At 38.2% G+C, this 25,653-nt stretch overlaps 1 protein-coding gene across 1 annotated transcript in view; it reads left to right on the top strand.

Annotated features, from left to right (window-relative positions):
• The window catches only part of LOC100583380 (collagen alpha-4(VI) chain-like), a 90,793-nt gene that overhangs the window by 34,345 nt on the left and 30,795 nt on the right, over positions 1–25,653 (top strand). The window contains exons 13-24 of the mRNA XM_030816508.1: positions 1,692–1,718; positions 3,149–3,193; positions 5,439–5,492; positions 8,542–8,604; positions 8,959–9,024; positions 15,217–15,270; positions 15,388–15,423; positions 18,650–18,712; positions 20,651–20,713; positions 21,790–21,852; positions 22,363–22,425; positions 24,731–24,781. Coding sequence (XP_030672368.1) covers positions 1,692–1,718; positions 3,149–3,193; positions 5,439–5,492; positions 8,542–8,604; positions 8,959–9,024; positions 15,217–15,270; positions 15,388–15,423; positions 18,650–18,712; positions 20,651–20,713; positions 21,790–21,852; positions 22,363–22,425; positions 24,731–24,781 — 648 coding nt within the window. The remainder of the gene's footprint in view (positions 1–1,691; positions 1,719–3,148; positions 3,194–5,438; positions 5,493–8,541; positions 8,605–8,958; positions 9,025–15,216; positions 15,271–15,387; positions 15,424–18,649; positions 18,713–20,650; positions 20,714–21,789; positions 21,853–22,362; positions 22,426–24,730; positions 24,782–25,653) is intronic.

Here is a 25,653-nt window from a genome sequence, read left to right as displayed (position 1 = left end):
TGCATAGTATTCCATGGTGTATATGTGCCACATTTTCTTAATCCTGTCTATGATTGTTGGACCTTTGGGTTGGTTCCAAGTCTTTGCTATTGTGAATAGTGCCACAATAAACATACATGTACATGTGTCTTTATAGCAGCATGATTTACAATCCTTTGGGTATATACCCAGTAATGGATGGCTGGGTCAAATGGTATTTCTAGTTCTAGATCCCTGAGGAATTGCCACACCGACTTCCACAATGGTTGAACTAGTTTACAGTCCCACCAACAGTGTAAAAGTGTTCCTATTTCTCCACATCCTCTCCAGCACCTGTTGTTTCCTGACTTTTTAATGATGGCCATTCTAACTGGTGTGAGATGCTATCTTATTGTGGTTTTGATTTGCATTTCTCTGATGGCCAGTGATGATGAGCATTTTGTCATGTGTTTTTTGGCTGCATAAATGTCTTCTTTTGAGAAGGGTCTGTTCATATCCTTTGCCCACTTTTTGATGGGGTTGTTTGTTTTTTTCTTGTAAATTTGTTTGAGTTCATTGTAGATTCTGGATTTTACTGGGAGATAATTCTAGTAAGCATTAGGGAAGTAAGGAAGTGAGATAAGGAGGAAAGGAGGCTTGAAAAGGGTTCATTATCAATCAGATCACCACTGTAGGTAGATGGAGCTTAATCCTACTGAAGAACTCTGGCACCCAGAGTTGAACATGCATCTCAACGTACCCCAGTTAAGGGGTGAGGGAGCTGGGGTATTTATACACCAAATCCCATCAAGGATTAGTTAACAGCGGCTTCCAGGAGGTATTAGTTCCTAGCACTTTTGGTCTGTCTTGCTTGTGGGTAGAGCAGGCCCTGGTCCCTGAAAAAACCCTCAGAAAAGAGTGACAGGTGCTGGTGGTTGGAAGTAGGATTGAGAACACTAAAGTTTTCTTTTTTTTTATTTTAAGTTCTGGGGTACATGTGCAGGATGTGCAGGCTTGTTACATAGGTAAATGTGTTCCATGGTGATTTGCTGCACCTATCAACCCATCACCTAGATATTAAGCCCATCATGCATTAGCTGTTTTTCCTGATGCTCTCCTTCCCCTAACCCCATCCCCTGACAGAGGCCCCACTGTGTGTTGTTCTCCTCCCTGTGTCCATGTGAGAACACTAAAGTTTTAAAGGCTAAAGAGATACAGGTACATTTTCGGCTGGTTGCATTAAATGTCCCTCAACTGTCCAGGATTGGAGAATCTTCCTTAATAAACTAAAAGAAAAAAATTCTACAATCTAAGAATCCTAAAGAGAGTTTTCCTAACCACAATGGCCATGTTCTATATACCTATCAAATTACTCTTTCAATTAATTTTTCCTGTTGTTCCTTGAAGCCCTCTCATGCTTGCTAGCCAATGTATTCTCACTTTTGTTTGAAAAATATCATCATTTTAATGAGAGGCAGGCCACTGTTGTTCCCTTTCATTCCTACTATGTGAGAAATTGCAAAGTGCAATTTTCTCCAGGTTCCATGCAAAGGAGGGTAGTAGTAACCAGGGTGCTGTAATGCCCACCACATTTGCCAGACAAGGCATCTTCATTTTGATGTAATATTGTAATTGTATTTTCTTCAAACCAGAGAACATATGGTTTCCTAAATGAAACAAGGGCTTAAAAATCTCATTCAAGCTCAATTCTTTTGATCTCTTTCTAACTTTAGGGAGCAAGAGGATTTTCAGGAGAGAAGGTAGGTAATCTCCTTTATCCTTCTTAAACTGGATAGCAGTTTCTTTGGGAAATGCAATACTTATTTCAATCGCATTTCTTTGCCTGAGTGAGGTGAGGCTTCAGACTTTTAGACAAGAGATTTTGTCAGATGATATTAATAGCCAAACTTCCATGCTAATGAGCGACTATTTGTAAGACATGTATTTCAGGTTTAAGGCAGTGACATATTGTTTGCAATCCTCGCTGACTCTATATAAGAATTGGGCCACCGTATTCATCACATGATGGTCTAGAAGTGTTGGTCCTGAATCCAGGGTGTGGTGGGCTGGGTCTGGTCTAGGTGGGTGTCAAATGGAAGAGGAGTGCTGGGATGAGGTTGTTAGGAAAGGAGGTGGCACAAGAAGGGAATGATTTACATTCAGATTCAAAACCATAGTATCCATTTGCTGATTCACTCACTCAAAAAGGATTTATTAGGTACCCACTCTGTTCCCCACATTATCCTAGGGAGTGGTTACAAAGTGATGAACAAGACAGACAAGGGCTCATGGAGCTTCCTTATTCATGTTTTCTGGTACCACCGATTAACCTCCTGTGGCCTGTGGCAAATATGTCGTGTAATTTTAGTCCAAGAGTTTGGTATACTTATTTTATGTATAACTCAGCTGTGCTTTGGTTAAAAAAATGTCTGAAACTTGATTTTCTTTTGTAGACAGTAGGAATAAATCAACTATTTCACACATGCAAATGCATTTTATTTTGCTTGTGAAACTCTGGCTTTTTCTTTAAAAGATTCTTTATAATGAAATATTATTGGTCATTTTGGGTTAGTTTGCAAAATGAAGGGCCCATAATTTGAAAGTGATGGAATATTTGATGAGGTGTCACCATGCCACTGCCCAGTTTTACTCTTATCTCCTAATTAGCCTCAGCTTTTTCACTTCCTTTCTTTTTTAAAATTTTATCTCCCAAAATGCACACACATGCACACACACTCATTTAGTTCCTCATTAATCTGTGAACTACCAGGTTTCCATTAAATTAATTAATTCAGGCATATTTGCCATTTTTTAAAGAAGGTCAATGACAAAAAGACCATTTTTAGCATTCGACAACCAGTGTTTCATTTGGTCTTGTGAAAAAGCTACTTGTTCCAAGTGCAAAAGTTTAAAGGGAGTCTTTCTTATCCACTCAAATTTTGAGGTTAAAAAAATACATATACATTTTTAGCACCTGAAGCTATGAGGTAAAACAGTATATAACCCTAATAACTATTTCAGGAAGAAAATAATCATTACTTTTTAGTAACTGGGTGCAGTATATAAGTGTTACAGAGTCTAGACTCTGTATCAATTGAAAAAATATTAGCAAGGAAATTAACATCAAAGAAATATTCACATACACCTGCTTCTCTTGTCTCTAAGATTCTGATCTTCCTTTGCTTCACAGGGCAACCCTGGTGAGGAAGGAGTTGATGGCTTGGATGGAGAACAGGTGCAGAAGTTTCTCATTTAATGTCTTCCTCTCTATTAACCTGGCATTTATACTCTTGTAGAGAGTACAGCTTTTCATGAATAGCTAGAATTTTTAACATGCGTACTCAACAATGTTTAATGTTAATCTATGTATTTTTCCTCATCCTCAAAATACAAGGACTCTAGAAACTTTAATCAACTCCCTCCCATATTACATATTATTGTCTAGTATTTTATTTCCATCTTGTTTTTGTTAAATTCTGCCAATTACACATTCTGATTGTTGTTTTATATAGTCAATGCTTATCTAGCTTTACCCTCATGTTTACTCATCTGACTGATGCCTTCCTTGTAGTCATTGATACCTTCAAAAGAACATGAAAAAATCATGTTTCTTTTGCTTAATGCACAACTTTTAGAATTTCCTTTAATGAAGGTCAGTTCACTGTAAACTCTTCTTGTTTTTGTTTTCCTGAAAATCTCTTTGAAAGATAGTTCACTGGGTAAGCAATTCTGGTTGATAGTTACTTTCTCTCAGCACTGTGAAAATGTAATTTCAACCATGGCACATGTATACCTATTTAACAAAACTGCACGTTCTGCACATGTGCCCCAGAACTTAAAGTAAAATAAAAAAGAAAAAAAGAAAAGACTTGGAAAAAATACCTAAGTGCTGCTGCTCAGAGTATAAAAAAAAAAGGAAAATGTAATTTCATAGTCTTTCGGCTTCTATTTTCTTCTACCTTTCATTATTGCCATTAAGAAGTTATATGTCAAAATAATTGTTCTTTTGTAAGCAACTTTTAAAAATGTATAAGGCTGCTTTAAAATGTTCTCTTTGATTTTAGTTTTTGACAGTTTGCATATGATGGGTCCAGGTGTGGATTACTTTTTATGTATTCTGCTTTGGACTTGTCAGTCTTTTGAATCTGAGTGTTTATGTTTCTTATAGATTTTGGAAATCTTCAGTGCCTAATTTTGAAATTATCATTTTGAAATTTTATTTTTCCCATTTTCTGTATTATTTCTTTGCAGAAATCTAATTAGAAATTTGTGAAAACTTCTCATTTTGCCCCCAATGTCTCTTAACTGTTCTTTTATATTTCTATTTCTTTGTCATTCTGTGCTGCATTCTGTATAATTTCTTCAGTTTCTAGTTCACTAATTCTCACCTCACCCGCGTTTAATATAATATTTAATTTGTCAATTGAATTTTTAATTTTAATTATATTTTTCACTTCAAGTAGTTCTATTTGATCCTTTCTGAAATCTACTTGGTCTCCTTTCATAGTTGGTTATTTTATTCATTCTCTTCTAATTATTTAAACATACTAAATATACTCATTTTATATTCAGTATATTATAATCCCAATATTTGCAGTCATTGCAGTCTGATTTTGTTGTATGTTGTTTCTGCTGCCTTCTCCTTCATGGCATCTCCCTCACGTGTGTTGTGACTTTTGATTTAAACTCATTGTTTGATGGAACGTTATCTGTGAGACATCATTAGGGCCTGAGTTGAGGTTGTTTGCTTCTGTCATGTGTTCCTAGTGGCACTACGTTCTGGGACCACCCTAAAATAAATTGTCAGTTTGAGGCCCTTCACACCACACACACACACTCACGCACACACCACACACACACACACAATTACAAGAAGCCCTCCGGACAGCCATGAGCTATTACTTGTCTGCATTTTTGCTTTCTCTTTATTATGAACCATAAGGATTTTTTAAATGAGATTTTTTTTTTTTTTTTTTTGAGATGGAGTTTTGCTCTTGTTGCTCAGGCTAGAGTGCAATGGCACGATCTTGGCTCACTGCAACCTCCACCTTCCGGGTTCAAGTGATTCTCCTGCCTCAGCCTCTTGAGTAGCTGGGACTACAGGCATGTGCCACCATGCCCGACTAATTTTGTATTTTTAATAGAGACAGGGTTTCTTCATGTTGGCCAGGCTGGTCTTGAACTCCCAGCCTCAGGTGATCCACTTGCCTTGGCCTCCCAAAGTGCTGGGATTACAGGCATGAGCCACCGCGCCCGGCCTTAAATTAGATTTTTAATGTATACAAAATATATTTTAATTTATCTGGAATTTTAAATTTTCAGTGGGAGGGTTATTCAAACATCTAACCTGTCACATTGTCAGAACCAGAGTAGTAAAGGTACTTTCTACTCTTGGCTAGAATTGTGAAAATACATAAAGAAAAATTTTGGTGGGACTAATAAAAGGCAGGTTCTCTGTATGTTCATTTTTCTTTTTTTAGGGTAATCGTGGAATCCCAGGGTCATCTGGAGAAAAAGGAAATAGGGGAAATCAGGTAAAGTATGATGATATTCTTTCATTTTCCTATTGAGTAACCTGATATGGATAGTTTATTTTTAAGCTGTGGGAAACTGTGGGAAAAAAATCATCTAGTTTCTTAAACCCTATGGAGTTAAATGGAGAGTTAAAGGGCAATTAATATGAGATAGCTGTTTGGAAGCTTCACCTAAGGTTTGACTCTGCTGATGGTAGAATGGGTAAAGTAAGTCCTGTGATTTAACAGTTTATGCTTGAGAACAGTGATCATGTTACTTCCCATCTCACAAGCTTCTCATGGCTCCCTGCCGCTGATGATTTAGTGTTACATCCAAGGCCTTTCAACCACATTCTTTACAAATCTCTGTCAAGAAATGTCTTCCCAGGCTCACTGTCTCTGAAATGTTGCTTATGCATGCCCACCTCTGTGTCTTTCCTCATGCCAGCTGCCTCTCCTGGAATGCCTTTTTCTTGGTTCTGTATTCAGTGCTTAATCTGAATATCACCTTTTCCTCAATGCCCAGTTCCTCTCTTTCTTCCTCACAACAGCTTCCTTGGCATGTCAGTTTGTAGTGATCTTTGCCTTCTCTACATCCTTGCAATTATTTGTACTATCTGTTTGACAGTGATTACACATTTCCTGCTGATGGTAATTCTGTTTCCATTTAAGGGATGGCAGATACCTAGCATATGTCCCACAACCCTCCCTTCCTATGCCCATGGCAGACATACTAACCATTTATGGGATCCAACATGGCTGAAGGATCAATCTTAACACAGTACTATAATCAGCTTCTATTGATTGATAGGATTAGACATAAAGGGTGTAATTTATTTGCTTATGCTTCTTTATACTTCTCATGAAATTAGAGTAATGCTTTTACTCCAAAGGTGCACAATTAGTGATGTAGATTGAATTCCTGATAGGTGAAACAGGGAGAGTCAGAAGACATGGCTCTTTACTGAGGTTTAATTTCTAACTTGAAGTTTATGGATCAGACTTTGGAGAAGGTGGGAGATACCATACTTTCTTAACACCGGAGAGCCTTCAGTTTCAGCTAAATTTAGTTAAATTCAATAAACACCTGTCAAGTGTTTATTGTCCCTACATGTGGGACATTTGCTAGATACAAAAAAGGGTTCCAAGATACGTAAGCCATGGCTCTGACCAACAAAGAGCTTATTGAGTGTGCAGGAGATACAACTGGTACAGGAAAAGCTATAATATGAGATAGGATAAGCTACAGGATGTAACAATGGTGCAAATAAAGAATCAATGGGAGCACAGTGACTTGGAGAGGAAACGAAAATACATTCCCTTTTCTTCATTTGATCAATCACCAAAATTTGTTGAGCATCTATTGTAATCAAGGCATGATTCTAGAATGGGGAACAAAACAGACATGGGCTCTATACCTTAGGATTGGTCTCTATGGGAAAATATAGACATGAATGAAATAATCATGGAAATAGATATAATATTACTGCAGAGATAAGTGTATGGAGAGGAATATGACAGGGGATTTGACCCAGCCTGTGTAGTCAGAAAGGCTTCATTGAGGAGGAGATGGGATGAAATTTAAAAGACAGGTAACAATTAAGGAAGAGAGAGGGGGGCAAGAGAACAACTTCTATATGAGCAGGTGCCGAAGGGTGGAGAGGACTCCAGCTTTCCAGAAAATGCAGGAAATCAAGACATTTTTCACTCAGACCTCTGTGAGAGGGACTGGGAGAGAGACACAGGGTATTCTAGCTTAAGAAAAAGGCTCAAGGAAAGGGTTAGAGTTAGAAGAAATCAGGATAGGTCTGGAAAAATAAGGATCCTAATTTCATAGGAGTGGAGGATAAAATAAAAAGTATAAAGAGTGGGGAGAAAGCCTGAAAGGGCAATTTGTAGTCAATTTAATGCTACGTTTGGGAGTTTTGTTTCTACTGAGTAATCAAGGGCTACTGAAGGTTTATAGGCAAGGAAGACACATGTTGGAAGCTGTAGGTTTGGAAGATTACTCTGAAAGTCCAGTGACTGGGTCAGATAAAGGAGGGTCTACAAGTAGGGTGAATCATAATAGGAACCATATGCCTAAACACTTGAATTTATTCTTCTATTTAATCCCTACACAGTTTCCATAAGTTAGGCACATCTGTTTCACAAGCGAGAAAATGGAGTCTTAGAAAAGTCAAAGAAATTTACCAATGTAGGAAATTAAATAGCAGGATTGGAACCTAGAGTTATCTAGCTCCCTTTTACCATTATATTAGGCCAGGAAAGAGATAAGGAGGCATATCAAGTAAGATTATGAGGTGGCTTCTTTTGGAGTCTAGAGAACATTTTATTTCCTTTGTGTCTGAAAGCTAGAACAGTGATCCCATCTGTCAATCATGCACACCCTCCGGCTCCAGGCATGTGATGTCATCTGAGGAAGGCACCTGTGGTGGAGCCTCTCCCCAGTTCATGGCTCTGTGGGCGCTACTACACAGGAATGGCACAGATCATGGCAGGGTTTAAGAGAAGCATCATTTACTTATCATGTCATAGTCCTATGGCAAGTTTCTTCACCTCTCTGGTTTCCTATCTGCAGTAGTCAGGAGCTCTGGAAACATTGTTCTCTCCTTTCTCTTTTTAATGAGATCTTGCTCTACTGCTGCTGCCCATGTTCATGATGGAGAAAGCCCTCCTCACCACCACCCCCGTTTTAAGCAACAACAACAACAACATGTGTTTCTGTGTGGAGCACCACCAAGGGGTGGAAAGATCAAGGAATTTGATGGTAGGGAGACCTGGGCCCAACTTCCTATAATCTCAGGTCCTGCATAATGCAAATTGGTGAATTCCTGAGTTGTGAGGGCTAAATGAGGTAACACACATCTAGGTCCAAGCATATGGCAGATAACCAATAAAAGTATGTCCTTCTTTACCTTTCAATCTCACCTCCTTGACAGTGAATGCTTTAAAATTCACGTACTAAGTTGCTCTTTTCATTTGATTCTTATTTTCCCTCTTAATGTTCTCTTCTCTCTAGGCAATATGTGATTTTTAAAAGTGACACATTTTTTCTTTGTGATTTAAGGGCTTGACAGGACCACCAGGACAACCTGGAGAGCGTGGAGAGCCTGGGTTAAGGGGAGATCCTGTGAGTGATGTTGGGGGATTTCTGCTGCTTTAATTCCAGGGACTGGAGAACTGTTTGCTCATGACACAAAGGCAATGAGCAATTAATTATTCATTAATAAAGCATCTGCTCACCCTATCTTAGTATTGCAACAAATAAGAGATTTGAGGGAAAACTTATAGAAAAGTTGAGTTCTTAAAAATGTTGGAATTTTAATTGGATTAAATGTCTAACATTTTTGAGCAGGCCCAGACAATAAAAAGGGTCCACTTTAGTTCTACCTTATTTTTTTGTTTTGTTTTGTTTTAAATAATTCTTCCTATAATTTCTTTTCCTTTCTGTCCATTTGAGGTAATGAACCCTTTATTTTCTCAGGGGGATCCTGGAACTAATAGCTATATCCAAGGCCCTAAGGGAGAAAAAGGAAGGCGTGGGCGTCAGGTAAGATGTTCTGTTTCCTTGGGGGGCTACATGGGAACAGATGCTAGCTGGGGCAGAAGACTTGGGCATTCTGGTAAGATCAGCATAAAAAACCAGAGAGCAAGCCTGTGGGAATCCACTGTCTATGGAGATAGAAGCTCTGAATGCCAATCTCCACTGACATCCTTGTCCTTGCATACTTAATTCATGGTTGATTTTTCTATACGAATCCTAACTCCTACAACATTACACCTGTCCTTGGTTTCCTCATCTCCAAAATGAAAGCACCAGACTCAATAATGCCTAAGATATTTCTAGTTTCTAAATTCTCTATCTTTATAATGATGTATTGATTTAAAAGGTACTCAGGGTCATTACAGTGCTGGCTTGCTTTCTGTCACAGCCAGTGCTGATCGATGTGAACTGGGTATTAGCCATTTTTTAAGGTGAAATCCTTGCCTAGTTCTGAAAACTAGAAGCATTGTGATAGAAGGCATCACAGAAGCAAAAAGATTTAACTTTGATCGATGTTAACTTCTTGGTAGCCATTTTTAGATTTTGATGTCCCAGACATTAAAATGTATGATTCTGAAAAATGACTAAAATAACCCAAGTGCTTCAGTCCTCATATCTTTCCTAATTTCCAGGCATGAGGTCTGCATAGAGAAATGTTTGCAGCTGGAGAGGAACCTCTATTACTTTGAACTCCAGTTTTTCATCCTTTGACAAAACTATAGGACATTGGCTCTCTTCTCTAGCTAGTTTGCATTCCTTTTATATATGTCTAGATCCTGAGTTAAATACAGTTTGTAACAAGATAATTACTATGTTGCTGTGTGAGAAAACCAGCATGACTTGCTGCAAGAATCTCATCCTGGTGTTAATTGCGGTTGTTTTGGACAAACCCCATTGAGAGGGTGTCCTGTGGTGAGTTGACATCAGAGAGCCCTGTGAATAGCCACTCAGTCGCCTATGGAATTGAGCTAAGGGAGCAGCAGGACAGCAACCCTTAACTCATGTGGGTCCCAGTTTCCTCATCTGGAAGGAGGGAAGGAAGATAGAGAAACCACTTCAAAGCTTCCATGAGTTGTGGTTGTTGTGAGAAGAAAGATCATGATCTGTCTATTCAGACTGGTTCTCTTATTTGCTCAAGGTTTTACTGCTGGGAAGGAACCTAGGCCTCTAGACAAACTGTCCAGCGCTGTGTGCTTCACCGCACCGCAGCCACAGCAAGAGCCGCATGTTCACAGCTTTCTGAGGTCTCCATCGCTGAGTTTAGCCAAGGGTTAACCTTGAGCACCAGATCCCTAACTTGTACATGCAAACAAAAATTGTAACCCTCTGGGGCGGTGCCGTGACATATTCCATTTGTGTTCCCCATGGTTTCTGCTCCCATGCTGGACCAAAAAACGGTGGTAACTAAATATCCTTTGAATAGACTTACATAACAGAAATCACTCCCACCAGCTATATTAGCCTGCAGCTGGTAAATGCTGACATTCTAGCCCGAGCTTGTCCAACTCACTGCCCATGGGCAGTATGTGGCCCAGGATGGCTTTGAATGCAGCCCAACACAATTCATAAACTTTCCTAAAACATTATGAGATTTTTTTCTCTTCTCTTCTTTTTCTTTTCTTTCTTTCTTTCTTTTTTTTTTTTTAAAGCTCATCAGCTATTGTTAGTGTTAGTGTATTTTATGTGTGGCCCAAGACAATTCTTCTTCCTCCAATGTGGCCCAGAGAAGCCAAAAGATTGGACACCCCTGTTCTAGCCTGTTACGTGCTGTTGGGAGACAGCTCTCTAGGGGGGCAACGGCTCCTTTCTGACATGAACCAAAGAGTGGATTAAATGTTGCAATCTGGATGGAGAGGGTTTCCTGATGAAGCAGTCTTTCTGACCAAGCAGAATAATTTTATTAAATACCTAATATTGGGGAAAGCATGGAGAACCAATCATACCAGTCAGAAGTGAAAAAGTAACGCTTCTGGGGGGAATGAAAGTCGATACAACCTTTTTGGGAGGCAATAGGCAATGCACATCAGTCATCGGTTAGGATTACTGTTTTTTTTTTTTTAATGTTTTTAAATATACCAATGACAGAAAGCCTGACTAGCAGTGTTTAGCTAATAAATGTGTTTTATAACCCAGGGATAGGTGATGACAACTTTGGCACATCAGTTTATGGTCCCATCGAGCCTCCGTGATGTCGTCAGGGACCCAGCGCCTTTCCTCCCACACTGCCGTCCTCAACGTGTCAGCTTTCGGTCCCTAGGTTTAGCAGCTCCAAGTGTTTTTTTGTCTTCACCTTTATATAAAATGTCAGGAGAAAAGGGGCTTTCCTTTCATCAAATTACTCCCAGCAATATTCTCTTTATAGCTCATTAGCTAAAATAGGCCCTGTGCTCCCTAACAGCCCTTGCCCCATTTCAAGAGATCCAGAGAAAGCAAGTCTCTAACAAAAGGAAATGGGATCATCACAGTTGGCTTAGGCCTGTCGTAATTCATCCCTTGGAGCCGGGTATGTCGTTGCTCCAAACAAAACTAAAAAGACCACATTTTCTTAGCACAGAGGAAGGGAGGACCTGTTTTATAGGCCACCAACTGAGTCTGCCACAGCTTTAAGATGTGTATGTCGGCCGGGCGTGGTGGCTCACACCTGTAATCCCAGCACTTTGGGAGGCCGAGGCAGGCAGATCACAACGTCAGGAGATTGAGACCATCCTGGCTAACACGGTGAAACCCTATCTCTACTAAAAACACAAAAAAATTAGCCGGGGGTGGTGGCGGGCAACCATAGTCCCAGCTACTCGGGAGGCTGAGGCAGGAGAATGGCGTGAACCCGGGAGGCAGAGCTTGCAGTGAGCAGAGATCACGCCACTGCACTCCAGCCTGGGCGACAGAGCAAGACTCTGTCTCAAAAAAAAAAAAAAAATTAAAAAAAAAATAAATAAAAGGATGTGTATTTCATTTGATCTACACTTTGTAGTCCTAGAAATTTATCTGGAAGCTAATCGTGGTGCAACACAAAGATTTAGCTCCAAAGATGGTCATTGCAGTGATTTTTAAGATAGTAAAACATTGAAAATATTTAAATATCTAATAATAAAGGATTGTTCGTGTAAACAATGCTCTTCCACACAGTGGAATAGTATTAGGCCATGAAACATAATGTAGAAGATGATTTCATCATATGGAAAACATCCGTGATGTAATATCAAGTGAAAAAAGCAGGTTACAACCCTGTATTTAACGTGAGTCCAAATTTGTAGGATATTTCTATATTGCCAAAATTATATATTTCTTTTTTATTAATTTCGATTTTTATTTTAGATTCAGGGGATAATGTACAGGTTTGTTACAAGGGTATATTGCATGGTACTGAGGTTTCAGCTTCTGTCACCCAAGTAGTAAACATAGTACCCAATAGGAAGTTTTTCACTCCTTGCCCATTCCTCCCTCCCCTTTCAGAGTCCCCTGTGTCTGTTGTTCCCAACTTCATGTCTGTGTGAACCCAAGATTTAACTCCCACTTATAAGTGAGAACATGTGGTATTTGGTTTTCTATTTTTGCATTAGTTCATTTAGGATAATGGCCTCCAGCTGCATCCATGTTGCTGCAAAGGACATAATTTAGTTCTCTTTTATGGCTGAGAGTGCGTGCACTTTACATGGGACACAGTGTCCATTGTCAGCACCCTCAGTTCCTTCAGAAGGATTGGGTTACATTTTTTTTCAGTATTTAGTAGAACTGGGTTTGGCCTTCAGCTCACTTACGGTAGAGGCTGTGGAGTTGCCAGCCTGTATCTATTCCCTTGTATGGAATAAAGAAAGAGAGATAAGAAGGAAGGAATAGAAGTAAGAAAGAAGGAATGTAGAAAGGAAGAAAGGAAGGACGAGGAGGGAGGGAGGGAAGAAAGAAAGGAAGTGAAAGGAGACAGAAAAACCAACTTGTCTGTAGCAGCAAAATGCCAGCCCCTAGTGTTTCTTTGCCTTAATTTTATTCTCTGTATTGTTGAAATAGTCCATGATGAACCTATTACTTTTTATCCTCTTCATTCTGAAAAATTTCAAATCTACAGAAAAATATAGTTTTAAGTCTAAACACCAATTTTTATCCTTTAGCTATATTTGCTTTATATCTCTTTATACAAATACTTAGGGGTCTGTGTGTGTGTAGCTGAGCTAATTGAGGATTAATTAAAGGCTTCATAACACTTTGCCTCTAAATATTCAACAAGTATATGTTAAGAAAAAGGATATTCTTCTATATAAACATAATATAATCATCACCCTCATGAAATTCAATATTTATATAATATCCTTTTCTTTCTTCTTTTTTTTTTTTTTTTTGAGATGGAGTCTCACCGTGACGCCCAGGCTGGAGTGCAATGGCTCACTGTAACTTCCGCCTCCTGGGTTCAACGATTTTCCTGCTGAGAGCAGCTGGGATTACAGGCACCCGCCACCACACTGGCTAATTTTTGTATTTTTAGTACAGATTTTGTATTTTTAGTACACCATATTAGCCAGGCTGGTCTCGAACTCCTGACCTCAAGTGATCCACCCACCTCAGCCTCCCAAAGTGCTGGGATTACAGGCGTGAGCCACCATGCCCGGCCAATATTATTTTCTAATACACAGTCCATATTCAAATTTTCCCACTTGCCCCATGTCTTAGGCAGTTTGGGCTACTGTAACAGAATTAATAGAGTGGGTGGCTTAAATAACAAATATTTATTTCTCATAGTCCTGGAAGCTGGGAAGTCCGAAATCAAGGTCCTGGAAGATTCAGTGTTTGCTGAGGGACTGCTTCCTGGTTCATAGCCATCTTCTTGGCTGCAAACTCACATGGCAGAAGGAGAGCTATAGTGTTCCTTCAAGCCTCTTTTATAATGGCACTAATCCCACCATGAGGGTTCCCCCCTCATGGCCTAATAACCTTCCAAAGGCCCCACCTCCTCATACCATCACATTGGAGGTTAGGATTTCAAAATATGAATTTTGGGGGGAACACAAACCTTGAGTCCGTAACACCCCAATAATGTCCTCTGTGGCTGCTGCTGTTGTTTCAGGATCCAGCCGAGGACTATGCGCGCCTTTAGTTGTCCTGTGTCATCAGTGCCCTTTCATCACATTTGCTGAGTTATTTGTTTACATGACACTGACACTGTACACCAGTTATTTTGCTAAACACCCCTCAATTAGGATTTGTATGATTGTTTTCCCATAACTAGATTCAGGCTAAATGCTTTTGGTATGATAGCACAAACTTTTATGTACTTTAAAAACTTTTGAAAAACATAGTTTTTAATTGTTGCATTCCATTTCAATAAGTGTTTCTACCATAATTTGATCAACACTTCCCTCGTATTGTGGGATGTTTAAATTGTTTCAGAATTTAGTCTATTATGAATAACAGTTGGGTGAACAGCTTTGCACAAAACATTTTTGTTTCTGTTATTTCACATTCTTTCCCTATTTATGTATTCCTATTGAGTTAGCATGTAACTTTATGAAATAATTATCTGAAGTACTCCTACTTGGGATCCCACATGGTTTCCATTTTTCTCAAAAGATAAACTCTTTTTTTTTCTCTGGACAGTACACATTTTTCCACTTCTGACCCCAAAGAAGTGAGAACACTAGAATCTTTCCTCACTGTGACTATATAACCTCTTTCTCTCTCTGTCAGCATCTGTATATATTGATCACCCATGTCTTCAGAGAGACACTTTTCTACCTTCTGTTTCTATCTGCCACTCAGGACCCTAAATGATACAGGAAGAAAGAGAAGTGCCAATATTTTCAAATGTTAAGCGTGGCTTGTTGGAGACTATGTGTGACTGTGTTCCCAGCATGGTGAACTGTAAGGAATCATCAAAGGAACAATCTCTGGGGAAAGATGTCTACAACACTGATATTTTGAATCATCAGCATTTAATGCCATTTGCTTCTTGAGGAGCACTGACCAACAGAACATTCTGAGATCATGGAAATATCTTGTGTCTGTGCCGTCCAATGTGGTAGCCACTAGCCATATGGAATTATGGAACACTTGGAATGTGGTCAGCATAACAAAGAAACTACATCTTTAATTTAATTTGGTGCAAATTTAAGTGCTACATCTACCTAGTGGCTTCTGTATTGGACAAAAAGTTTTGCTAGCATTTGTTGTTGTTTGTTTCTGATCTTCCCTTTATTTCTTACTTTTCAGGGAAGTTCTAATTTTGATGGACCTCAGGGAGAAACTGGAAATGTCGGCCGTTGGGTAGGTGTTAACAGCTGGAGGGATGTATTTCCCTTGAGTTTGTGGAAGAGGATGGTAGGCTGGGGTGAAAATTGGTTTATATCCTTCTCTAAGGTCTCTGCTTTCCATTTTTCTTAGGGGACAATAGGAAGGCGAGGTCTGCCAGGATTAAAGGTCAGCGCTTCATGGAAAGAGTTGCTCTTTGTTCCACACATATGACTACTGTATTTATTATTGATACATAATATCTGCACATATTAATGGGGTACATGTGATATTTTGCTACATACATAGAACATATAATGATCACACCAGGGTATTTAGGATATCTATCACCTCAAACATTTATTATTTCTTTATATTAGGAACATTTCAAATATTCTATTCTAGCTATTTTGAAGTGTACAATATATTGTTATTAACTATAGTCACCCTACTGTACTATCAAACACTAGAACTTATTCCTTCTATGTGACTGTATGTTTTACGCATTAATCAACCTCTTTTCATTCTCCCTACCCTCAACCCCCTTTCTCAGCCTCTGGTAACTATCATTCTACTCTCTACCTCATGAGATCAACTTTTTTAGCTCCCACGTGTGAGACAGAACTTGTGATATTTGTTTTTCTGTGCCTCACTTATTCCATTCAACATAATGACTTTTAGTTCCATCCATGTTGCTGCCAATAACAGGATTTCATTCTCCTTTATGGCTGACTTTTATTTCACTGTGTATATGTATCACATTTTCTTTATCTGCTCATCTGTTGGTGGAAACTTAGGTTGATTCCACATGTTTGCTATTGTGAACAGTGCTGCAATAAGCATGGGGTGCAGGTAACCCTTTGATATACTGACTTTCTTTTCTTTGGGTAAATGCCCATTAGTGGGATTTGTGTATCATATGGTAGTTCTATTTTTAACTTTTTGGGAAATCTCTGTATTGTTTTCCATAATGACTGTACGAACTTATATTCTTACCAAAAATATGTATTCCTTTTCTCTGCATCTTTGCTAGCATTTGTTGTTTTTTGCGTTTTTGATAAAAACTATTCTAATTGGGATAAGATAATATCTCATTGTGGTTTCCATCATCAGTGATGTTAAACATTTTTTCATATACCTATTGGCCATTTGTATATCTTTTGAGAAATGTCAGTTCAGATATTTTGCCCATTTTTTAATGGGATTGCTTTTTTTTTTTTGCAATTGAGTTGTTTGTTCCTTGTATATGCTAGATATTAGTCCTTTGTCAGGTGAATAGTTTGCATGTATTTCCTCCTATTCAACAGGTTGTCTCTTCACTCTGCTCATTGTTTTTTTTTTTTTTTTTCAGTTCAGAAGCTTTTTGTTTAATATAGTCCCATTTGTCTATCTTTTATGGCTTCTTTAAATTGTTCTCTCTGAGGTCAAGGAGAGTGCTGGCTGGGCTGTCTGAGGTTGCATGAGGTTCACTGAAAGTTTCCATGGCAATTTTTTTCATGAAAAAGGGAAAGTTTATGTGGTTCTATGCCTCCTCCCCACCCTGCTATAACGTTTCATTTAGATTGAAAAGAAGCTAATATCCTGATATTTTAGAGTAGGGCTTTCATTTCTATTATTTATTTCATTTATTTCTGTTTCATTGCTCTATATTCCTATTTTTATACCAGTACCATGCTGTTTTGCTGACTATGGCCTTATAGTATAGTTGATTTTTAAAATAAGAGATATAATTACAAATATTTGCAGGCTTCAGGATGAACTGGGTTTATCCACCATGTCAGTGGTTTGCTAGTTGACTCAACATTGGAGCACTGGTCATATAGGCCCATAACTCCAAATTACAGCATTCTTTGGACTTTGGGAAAATCTGGCTCAGTATTATCTACAAAATTAGATCTTCTGGCCTTTGCAAGATGTATAATAAAGTGGAATTCTAAGTGTAATTTTGTTTATGGAAAAGGTTATATTTATGCCAAACAAATTGATGCATACCTTTTTTGGCAATAAGGCAAGATTTTAAATTTGCTGTTTATGATAAAATTGAGAATATTATTAAATTTTTTAAAGGTACATAAACCCACCACCCCTCTGCAAGTATTTTCATGTTTTTCTGTTCTCTTGTATAAAAAATAAAGGATTATTATAATGTACATAACATTTTATATTCTGCTTTTTCCTGTTTCCAAATCTCCCTATTATCATTTTAGAACATTATATTTTACTCTATTGAAGTACCATGATTTACTAATCTTTCTTATGTTGAGCATCTAGGTAATTTCTGTTTCGTTGGGTATCGTGGTAATTGACGTGAAGAACGTCAGTGATGTGTATTATAGGTTTTTTGTTTTCTTTTCACTTTTGCTCCACTCATATTATTTTCTTAATATAAATGTATAAGCATAGAGTTATGATAGAGTCTGAACATTGCTATATATAGCCACATTGTTTTTATAAATGTTGCACTATGAATATCACTAATGTGATATGCAAATTAGACCACATTTCATAACCTGGTTCAAAATTTCTAGCTGTATTCCTTTTAAAATTTGGTTCATATTTATAAATCTAGAAATCAACTCTTAAACAGCAGAATAACATAACAGGAATGATTAATAGAACTACTGAATAGTTTCAAAAACTGATGAAGCACAGGTAATTGATCCACATATTGATTAAATTCTGACTTCGAAGTTTTTGCTCTTTGCATATCTATGAATAATTAGTAATCTAGTCAACATGTGAGCAACATGAAAAAGAAGGCAGAATAATTCACAAAATGGATGTTATCCTCAATCTTGGAAAACATATCTTTTCTGCGAAATGAAAATATTAATTTGTGGGATAAATTAAATCAGTTATAGAATGAATCATTTTAACAACTCATCCTTCGCCTAGAGAGCTAGCTTCTTGCCATAAAGGTCTGTAGGGTTTTAAAGCCACTTTCCTGTTATTTTCCCAAGCACTTTTTGTGCCTTTGTCTCAGAGTGTCATGTTTATTGCTGTGATCAACATTCTGAGTTTCTTTGCATGAAATAAAAAACCCTAATGCCCTTGAACGTTGAGTCTGTGTGCCTTAAAAGGAAGGACTGTTTAGGAACCAGTTATTACACAAAATAAGAGTTTGGGTTATTTAAACAAAGTATTTTTGCTCCCATCACTAGCTGAGACATTGGAAGGAGATGTGCAAAGACTGGGAAAGGCCCTAAGAATCTGGTCTTGCCTTTTCCCAAGATAAGTGTAAATACCCACGTTTCCTCTTCAACTTCATCTCCTAAGAGGCTTGATCACAACCAGTCAAATCTTGTTTGAGTCTTTCTCTTGTGGTTTCAAGTGATATATTGCAGGAAAAGTTGCTTTCAATAAGAACACTAAAGATGGCTGGTGAACTCACTATAAGTTTTATTCATTTTGACAGGGTGTGCCTGGAGAATCCGGTGAACAGGGTTACCAAGGAGAGCTTGGGTATCCAGGCTCACAGGTTGTATCTGGGAACTTGGCTTTAGTGCTGAAGGGTGTTTGTTTGAAATTTTAACTTCATTGTTTGATAATAATTTAACATAAATCAGAATGGCTTTGGATGCCTCCTTTCCAGGGCCTCCCAAAGAAAATTGTATAACCCCTTTTCTGAAAAGATTAAACCACAATAGCTAATATTTATTGACCTCTATGTTCTAGACACTGCCTAAAGCACTTGTATTAACTAATTTAATTCTTCAGTGGGAGGCAGGTTATTATCCTCATTTTATAGGAGAAAAATAAAGAGAGAATGGAGAAGTTAGGTAAATTGGCAAAGGTCACGCAGCTAGTGAGTGATAAAGCTGGGATTCAAACTCAGGCAGTATAGTTACAAAATCAGTGCTCTTGATTACTGCCTCTGAAGCTGTGTATTCAAATATTATTTAATTTACTAAAATTGAATTCATATCTTGGCATAGTGGTGTGCACCTTTCGTCCCAGCTACTTGGGAGGCTGAGGCAGAAGGGTCACTTTGAGCCCAGGAGTTCAAGGATGCAGTGAGCTATGATGGTGCCACGTCACTCCAGCCTAGGCAACAGAGTGAGACCCCATCATTCAATTTGGTAGGAAAAAATCAGTAAAGTGTTTACAGAGTATCTATTATGCACAGGGAACTGCTAATAGACCTGGGACATTCATACTATTAAGGCAAGGGTCCTGTCCTCAAGAAGTTCATCCAGTGGGGTTTTGTTAGGTTATCAAATGATAACTGGAAATTTAAACTTTCAACCTGTTCTTTCGGCATCGTCTAAGCATAACCCAAATCTGTCATTCTATAGCCCTTCTGGAGCACATTGTATGTATTTATTTTAAAAAACAAATTGTTTTTAAGTATACTCAAATTGAAGAACTTCAGAACAACAAATTTTACTAATATATCAAATAATTCTCCATAATTAAAAATCCTATGAGTGTCAGATGATAATTTCAGAAGGTATCTGCTGCTCTTAGACTTGCTAAAGGAACTAAGGAAAAAAAATGGTAGTCAACGTGTAATTAGAGATTATACTTATTTTATGATGGAAAATAGTATCTGAACTGAAAGGAAAGCAACTAAAAGATGTATATTTTCCCCTTTTCTTTTTGATGACTGGCTCAGGACCCTCCACCACTATTATGTCCCTGCTTTCCTGTCTATACCCACTTCATTGCACAGCTGACTGGAAGTGAAGCAAGTCATGCTGGGAACCATGAGCAAGATAATCAATAAAACCTCTCCTTAATTCTCACCTTCCCGCTGGGATGCAAGCATGATGGTCTATTTAAATAGATGATTGTCAATACCTCACCTAGGAGAGTAGAAGCCATGGTCAATCAATACTTCTGATAGGAAAGTGTTTCTCAGAAAAGCTGGAAAAATATTAAAGTGTCAAAAATCAGCAAAGTCAAATAGATTGGAGAGAAAATGAGCAAATCCCCAGCAGTGTAGTGAGTGAGATTAAGCTACTTAAATGCACCCTTGGCTTTTGATCAAATCGAAAACACAATCCCTTGTCCTTAACCCTTGTGTGTATAAGGAAAAGGTTCATTCTTCAGTGGAGATCAATAGCCTCGCTGCCCTCTCATCACCCTTTTAGGATTTAAAATTAGTTTAGTGAATTCAAATATAAAAGCAATGTTCTCAAACTTTAGTACTCATCAGATTCACCCAGAAAGATTGCTAAAAATAGAGACGCTGAGGACTCACACCCTCTGCTTCAGATGGCGTCGGTTTGAAGTGAGTGTTCTAGGGTACTTCAGAGTGCAGATGCTCCCTGATTAAAGTTTGATAAACGAGAGAGTGATGGGTCAGGGCACCTTAATTTGTGCTTCCATTGGCATCCAAGGTGATTTTGTGGTTACATGGAATATAAATGACTCTTTAAAAATTGGTTGCATTTTAATTTCATCCTTGGATCAGGGACCAAGAGGAAGACAAGGACCACCAGGAACTTCTGGACAAAAAGGCTTAGTGGGTGCTCAGGTAGGTTTGTAAAACAGCTACAATGCAGCTACTCACTAACACTGGCTGGTTCATACCCCTGAGTGTTCCTGGATAAATAACATAAAGCCACACTGTTTGTTCTGGGATATGGGGATATCAGAAATTTCTGGAAAAGCTAATTTGATGCAGTAGATATTGATCATCTGCTATGTATCTTCTTCTACTCTAGGTAAGTTGTGGTAATATAGTGACCAATGAGATATGGGTTTAAACCTCGAGGGTATGTAATACAAGTTCATATTTAGCTATAGTAAAAGATGAAATAATAGTACCATATAAAATTATAAATAACTAATCTGCTCCTCACAAATATGTAAGGAAGCATTACTATACCAATTTTATAGATAAGGAAACTGAGGCTAAGGGGAATTAAATGACTTGTCATCTAGATAGTAAGTGTCTGAACTGACTTCCAACTTGGTTCTTTCTACTGCCTGCTTTACTCCCCACCTAATATCTTGATGGTTCATAGCATGCTCAGATAGATTGAGACGGATGATTAGAGTGGCTTCCTGAGGAAATGAGCATTTGAGATGGCTTAGAAACATAAGCAGCATGCTTAGAGTCAGGAATGAGTCTCCATCAGGAAACTGAAAATAGCAGCTCAAAGATGGCCAAAGCAATAGTTCTGCTATTTTTCTGCCTTGATCAGGAAAAAAAATCTAGCCTTATAACTGATTATATTATTGTCAATCTCAGTTGAAAATATCCTCAGTTTGGAGCAGGTGAAAGCCTAGGCTTTTGTTTTCCTCATCTCTTAATCAAATAATGTTTCCCCCTGTAGCATAGAAATGATTCCTTCAATTCTCAGTATGTGGTAGATGTGGCCTCCCGCTCCCCTATCCTAAACCCCCAGCCCATAGTGTGTGTATATTATGCATTTTGTATGTTGGAGGATAGAATTAATTAATTGTATTAAATATTAAAGGTTAAACTCCATCTCTAAGGTGATTCATGAGCATATTACCAGTTACAGACTATTTCAATAATAACAAGAGAGACAGATAGTTAACTTGGTGGACCTGGTGGTGATTTTGGCCACGGTCTTGTTGCAGGGGAATCCTGGGCCTCCAGGGCCAAATGGTTCAAAAGGAAAAGCTGGACCAAGAGGAGTGAAGGTAAATGTCAGAGAACACGCACTTTCTTGGTTGTAGCTTGAGAGAACCCCTTGGGTTTTCTTACACAAATCTTTACTTATATCATCACTTCCAGCATACATTTCTGATATGGTTGGTGATGCTGTTGACTGAAGGCAAGGCATATAGATGAACATATAGGAAAATGAATCACATGTACAAGTAGACAAAGATGTATCAACAGATAGATATACATATGGATTCACCACAAATATAAATGTGCACATCCAAATTTAGAAAAAGGCATAGTAATATAAAATTCTGTAATTGATGTTACATACCCGGTGCTGCTAATTTTCGGTACCAAAATTGTTACAATGTTTGTTAGTCATCCATATTTAACAAAGCCTAGAGAAAAGTATTTACCTTAGGCTGCATGGCATGCTACCAAAACTTGAAAGCAGTGACTGTAAAATCTCTAAGGAAAATGACACAAAATTGCATAAACTCATAGAAGAAAATTAATTAGGTATTTTCTCTTTATAATAAAAGGGAGAGATTGGTGATGCAGGAGAAAGAGGCCCACACGGTCGACGAGGACCAAGAGGGCAACCTGTAAGTCCAGTTTCTCTGTTTTGGATTCTTGATTGAATTTGTTTGCCATTTGTTCTTGTTTCACATAAAATTCTAATGTTTTAAATGTATGAAACCACTTTTATTCAGTTCAGAATATAGGTACCAGAGACAAGAAATCAGGCAAATCAGGGAGATACAGTCTAAAAAATCTCACTGTGCACCAAGCCGAGTTTTGATGGAGTCATCTACCACAGCATTAAAGTGTCTTATCCATATTTTAGATTCTGGTAAGAAATTATGAAAAAAGAGGTTTGATAAACAAAAATGGCATCAACTTGATGTAATAAATTGAAATGGCTTTAACATCATTGCTGTGAAACAAAATTTTAATATTCTCGATGAGTTAAACTCATGGTTTCAAATATGACATGACCACCAGAGCTCTTAAGAATCAAAATAGTCAAAGTTTCTGAGACTTCTTGTATAAATTAAGAATCCAAAGATGACTTGGAATTTATTTTGCCTTCTCACATATTGAAGAGCAAAGTGCTAATGTCTCTCATCTGTTTGACAATGACATTTTATAAGCATTTGAGTCTTTTAGGAATACAGAGATGTTCAGTGAAACATTTTTTTTCCAGGGCAACAAATAAGACAGCCAGATCAGCAAACTTTTAAGAGTATGGGTTTGATTATCCAGAGCATAGAAATAATCTTTGGAGACCAAAGATCATAAAAGATTTCCTTTTACAAGACAACACTTTCAAACACAGGGCTATGCATTTTTACCTTAGTTATCACCCTGAACAGGAGAGCAAGTTAGCTATTTTATGACTGTTTTCAAAAGACGTCTGCAAAAATACAGAATTTGGGTCTCGGGGGTTGCAGATGCTGGAGGTTCTGCGCATCCTTCAGCAAGGAGAAAATGGAGTAACAGCAAATGAACTTCATTATCACCGCCCCTGGCCCCTACCAAGAACTCATTTTTGGCAATCTTCTGTCTTATTTTTCTTTCTTTTCTAGTCTTTCAGACTTTCCTGTTTAGACCATAGAAATCTTTTTGTGTCTTCAGATTTTTAATTTTTCTTCTTAACTGATCTAACTGGTTTAGGGGAACTCTTTGTCCATTAAGAAAAAACACCTATAGGGTTTTGAATTTACTCTTTATTACAGTAAGCTCATTGTCTGTCTATACAGATGCTAAGCTCCTTGGTAGTATCATCATTTTCATGATTATTATCGTCACCACCACTGCAACCTCCACCATCATTGTCTTCAGCAATAACATCACAACTACCAGCATCATCACCACCATCACAATCACCACCATCACCATCAATACCACCATTACCATCATCACTATCACCATCACCACCACCACCACCACCATCATTACTACCACTATCACTATCACAGTTATCATCATCACCACCACTACCACCATCACTGTCACCATCATCTTCATTATTACCACCACCATCACCATCACCACTACCACCAACACCATCATCACCATTGCCACCACCATCGTCATTACCATCACCATCACTATCATCAATCACCATTGCTACCACTATCACTATCATCATCACCACCACCTTCACTATCACCATCAGCACCACTATCATTACTGCCCTCCTCCGACACCGTCACTACCACTGCTACCACCAGCAGCAGACTAATTACCATTTATCAAGTACTGCCGCTGTGCCTGACGTTGTGCTAAGCACTTTTCATACACAATCTCACTGAATCTTCCCAACAAGTATACAATGTAGATGATACTGTTATCCCTATTTTACAGATTAGAAAACTGAAGTTTATAGAGGTTGTGCAACTTCCCTAGGGTCACTCAAACAACTAATGTTGGAACTGGAATAAAAATTCAGATCTGTCTGGGTTTATAGTCTGTACATTTAATCACTAAACTATATTGCCCATATTCCAATCTTTTTCTCCAAAGTCTGTGCTTTTGTCTGATGATTTACCAATTCTAGAGCTTCTATTTTTACTGTATTTCACAAGGAAAGCAAGTTTAGCCCAAGGGAAAGTTTGTACAGTTGTGTATGGCTTCCTACAGCCAAGATACCATCTTGCTGATGTACAGATGGGGGTTTAAAAAAACCTAAAAACTTCCTTCTATTGTGGTCTTTCAAAGTTTTAAACCCTTATCTTCTCCAAATCTGAGTGTTTGTCCTATGAAGGTTGTCTCCCAATCTCCATCAAGCCCCATTGTTATCCTTACTTCCTTGCATTGTTGATTTATCCGAGGGTTCAGATATTATCATCAACCAAGTGTTGGTCTGCATGACTCTACAATTCATCTTATATGTCATTTTCTTAGGGTCTTCCTGGTTCTGATGGATATGGACATCCAGGAAGAAAAGGATCAAAGGTGAGGGTAACCTTACAGGGTATTCTGAACTAAGGACTGTAGTTTTTATTTTATTTTATTAAAATAAGTGTTATTTTTCAAATTGTATGCCAGGAATGGTTTGTACATATTTACAAAAGGTTTGGGCACCAGAACTCCCTCCCTAAAAAGTAAAAATTGATTTTCTCGCTCTCTTGTTTAAAAGTCAAACTTCTTCCCTCAACTTCCACATATATGTCAGATATTCCCACCTCAGCTCTGGGAGTGCCAGACCCTTTCTCAACTTCCTTGACTTTGCAAACGCTCGTGTTTCCATTTGGAATGTGCTTCCTGATCTCCATCTCTTGGACAACTTTTACTCATTTTCTAAGACCCAGTCAAGTACCAACTTCTCCTTGTGGAAGCAGCCTTGGTCTTCCCCGGACAGAATTTGCTCTCCTATACTCTGTGTTCCTAAAGCACATTCATATTTCTGCAGTAGTTCCTTTCTGTCAAGGTTGTATTATAATTTATTCTTGTATCCCGCAGGCTGTAAACCTGACAGCAGCATTGCACTTCTGTTTTTCTGGAATTGAGCCTGGCAGAGAGTAGGTGCTCAGTAAGTGTATTTGAATGAATGACTGCCACTCTCAGAAGAAGCTTGTATTTTAATATGTAGTTAATTGGTCACTGACAGGTCTTAAAGCATGGAGGTCACATGGAACTTGTTGAGCAAATCAAATCTCAATACCCACTGTTATTCTGGATGCTTCAGTCTTCAAGTTACATGTATTGCCTCACAAAATAAGAAATTACTGGGATGTTTAGTGATGCTTAGTTTCTTAATGATGTCAGGACTCTGGGCTGGCTTCTCTGCAATTCTCTTGTTTCCCTGTGGCTGCAAGATGGCACAC

The sequence above is a fragment of the Nomascus leucogenys genome, chromosome 8, assembly GCF_006542625.1.
Source record: "Nomascus leucogenys isolate Asia chromosome 8, Asia_NLE_v1, whole genome shotgun sequence".
NCBI classification, from domain to species: Eukaryota; Metazoa; Chordata; class Mammalia; order Primates; family Hylobatidae; genus Nomascus; species Nomascus leucogenys.
Note: the sequence above shows the minus strand (reverse complement) of the source record. Positions and strands in the feature narration are given on the sequence as shown.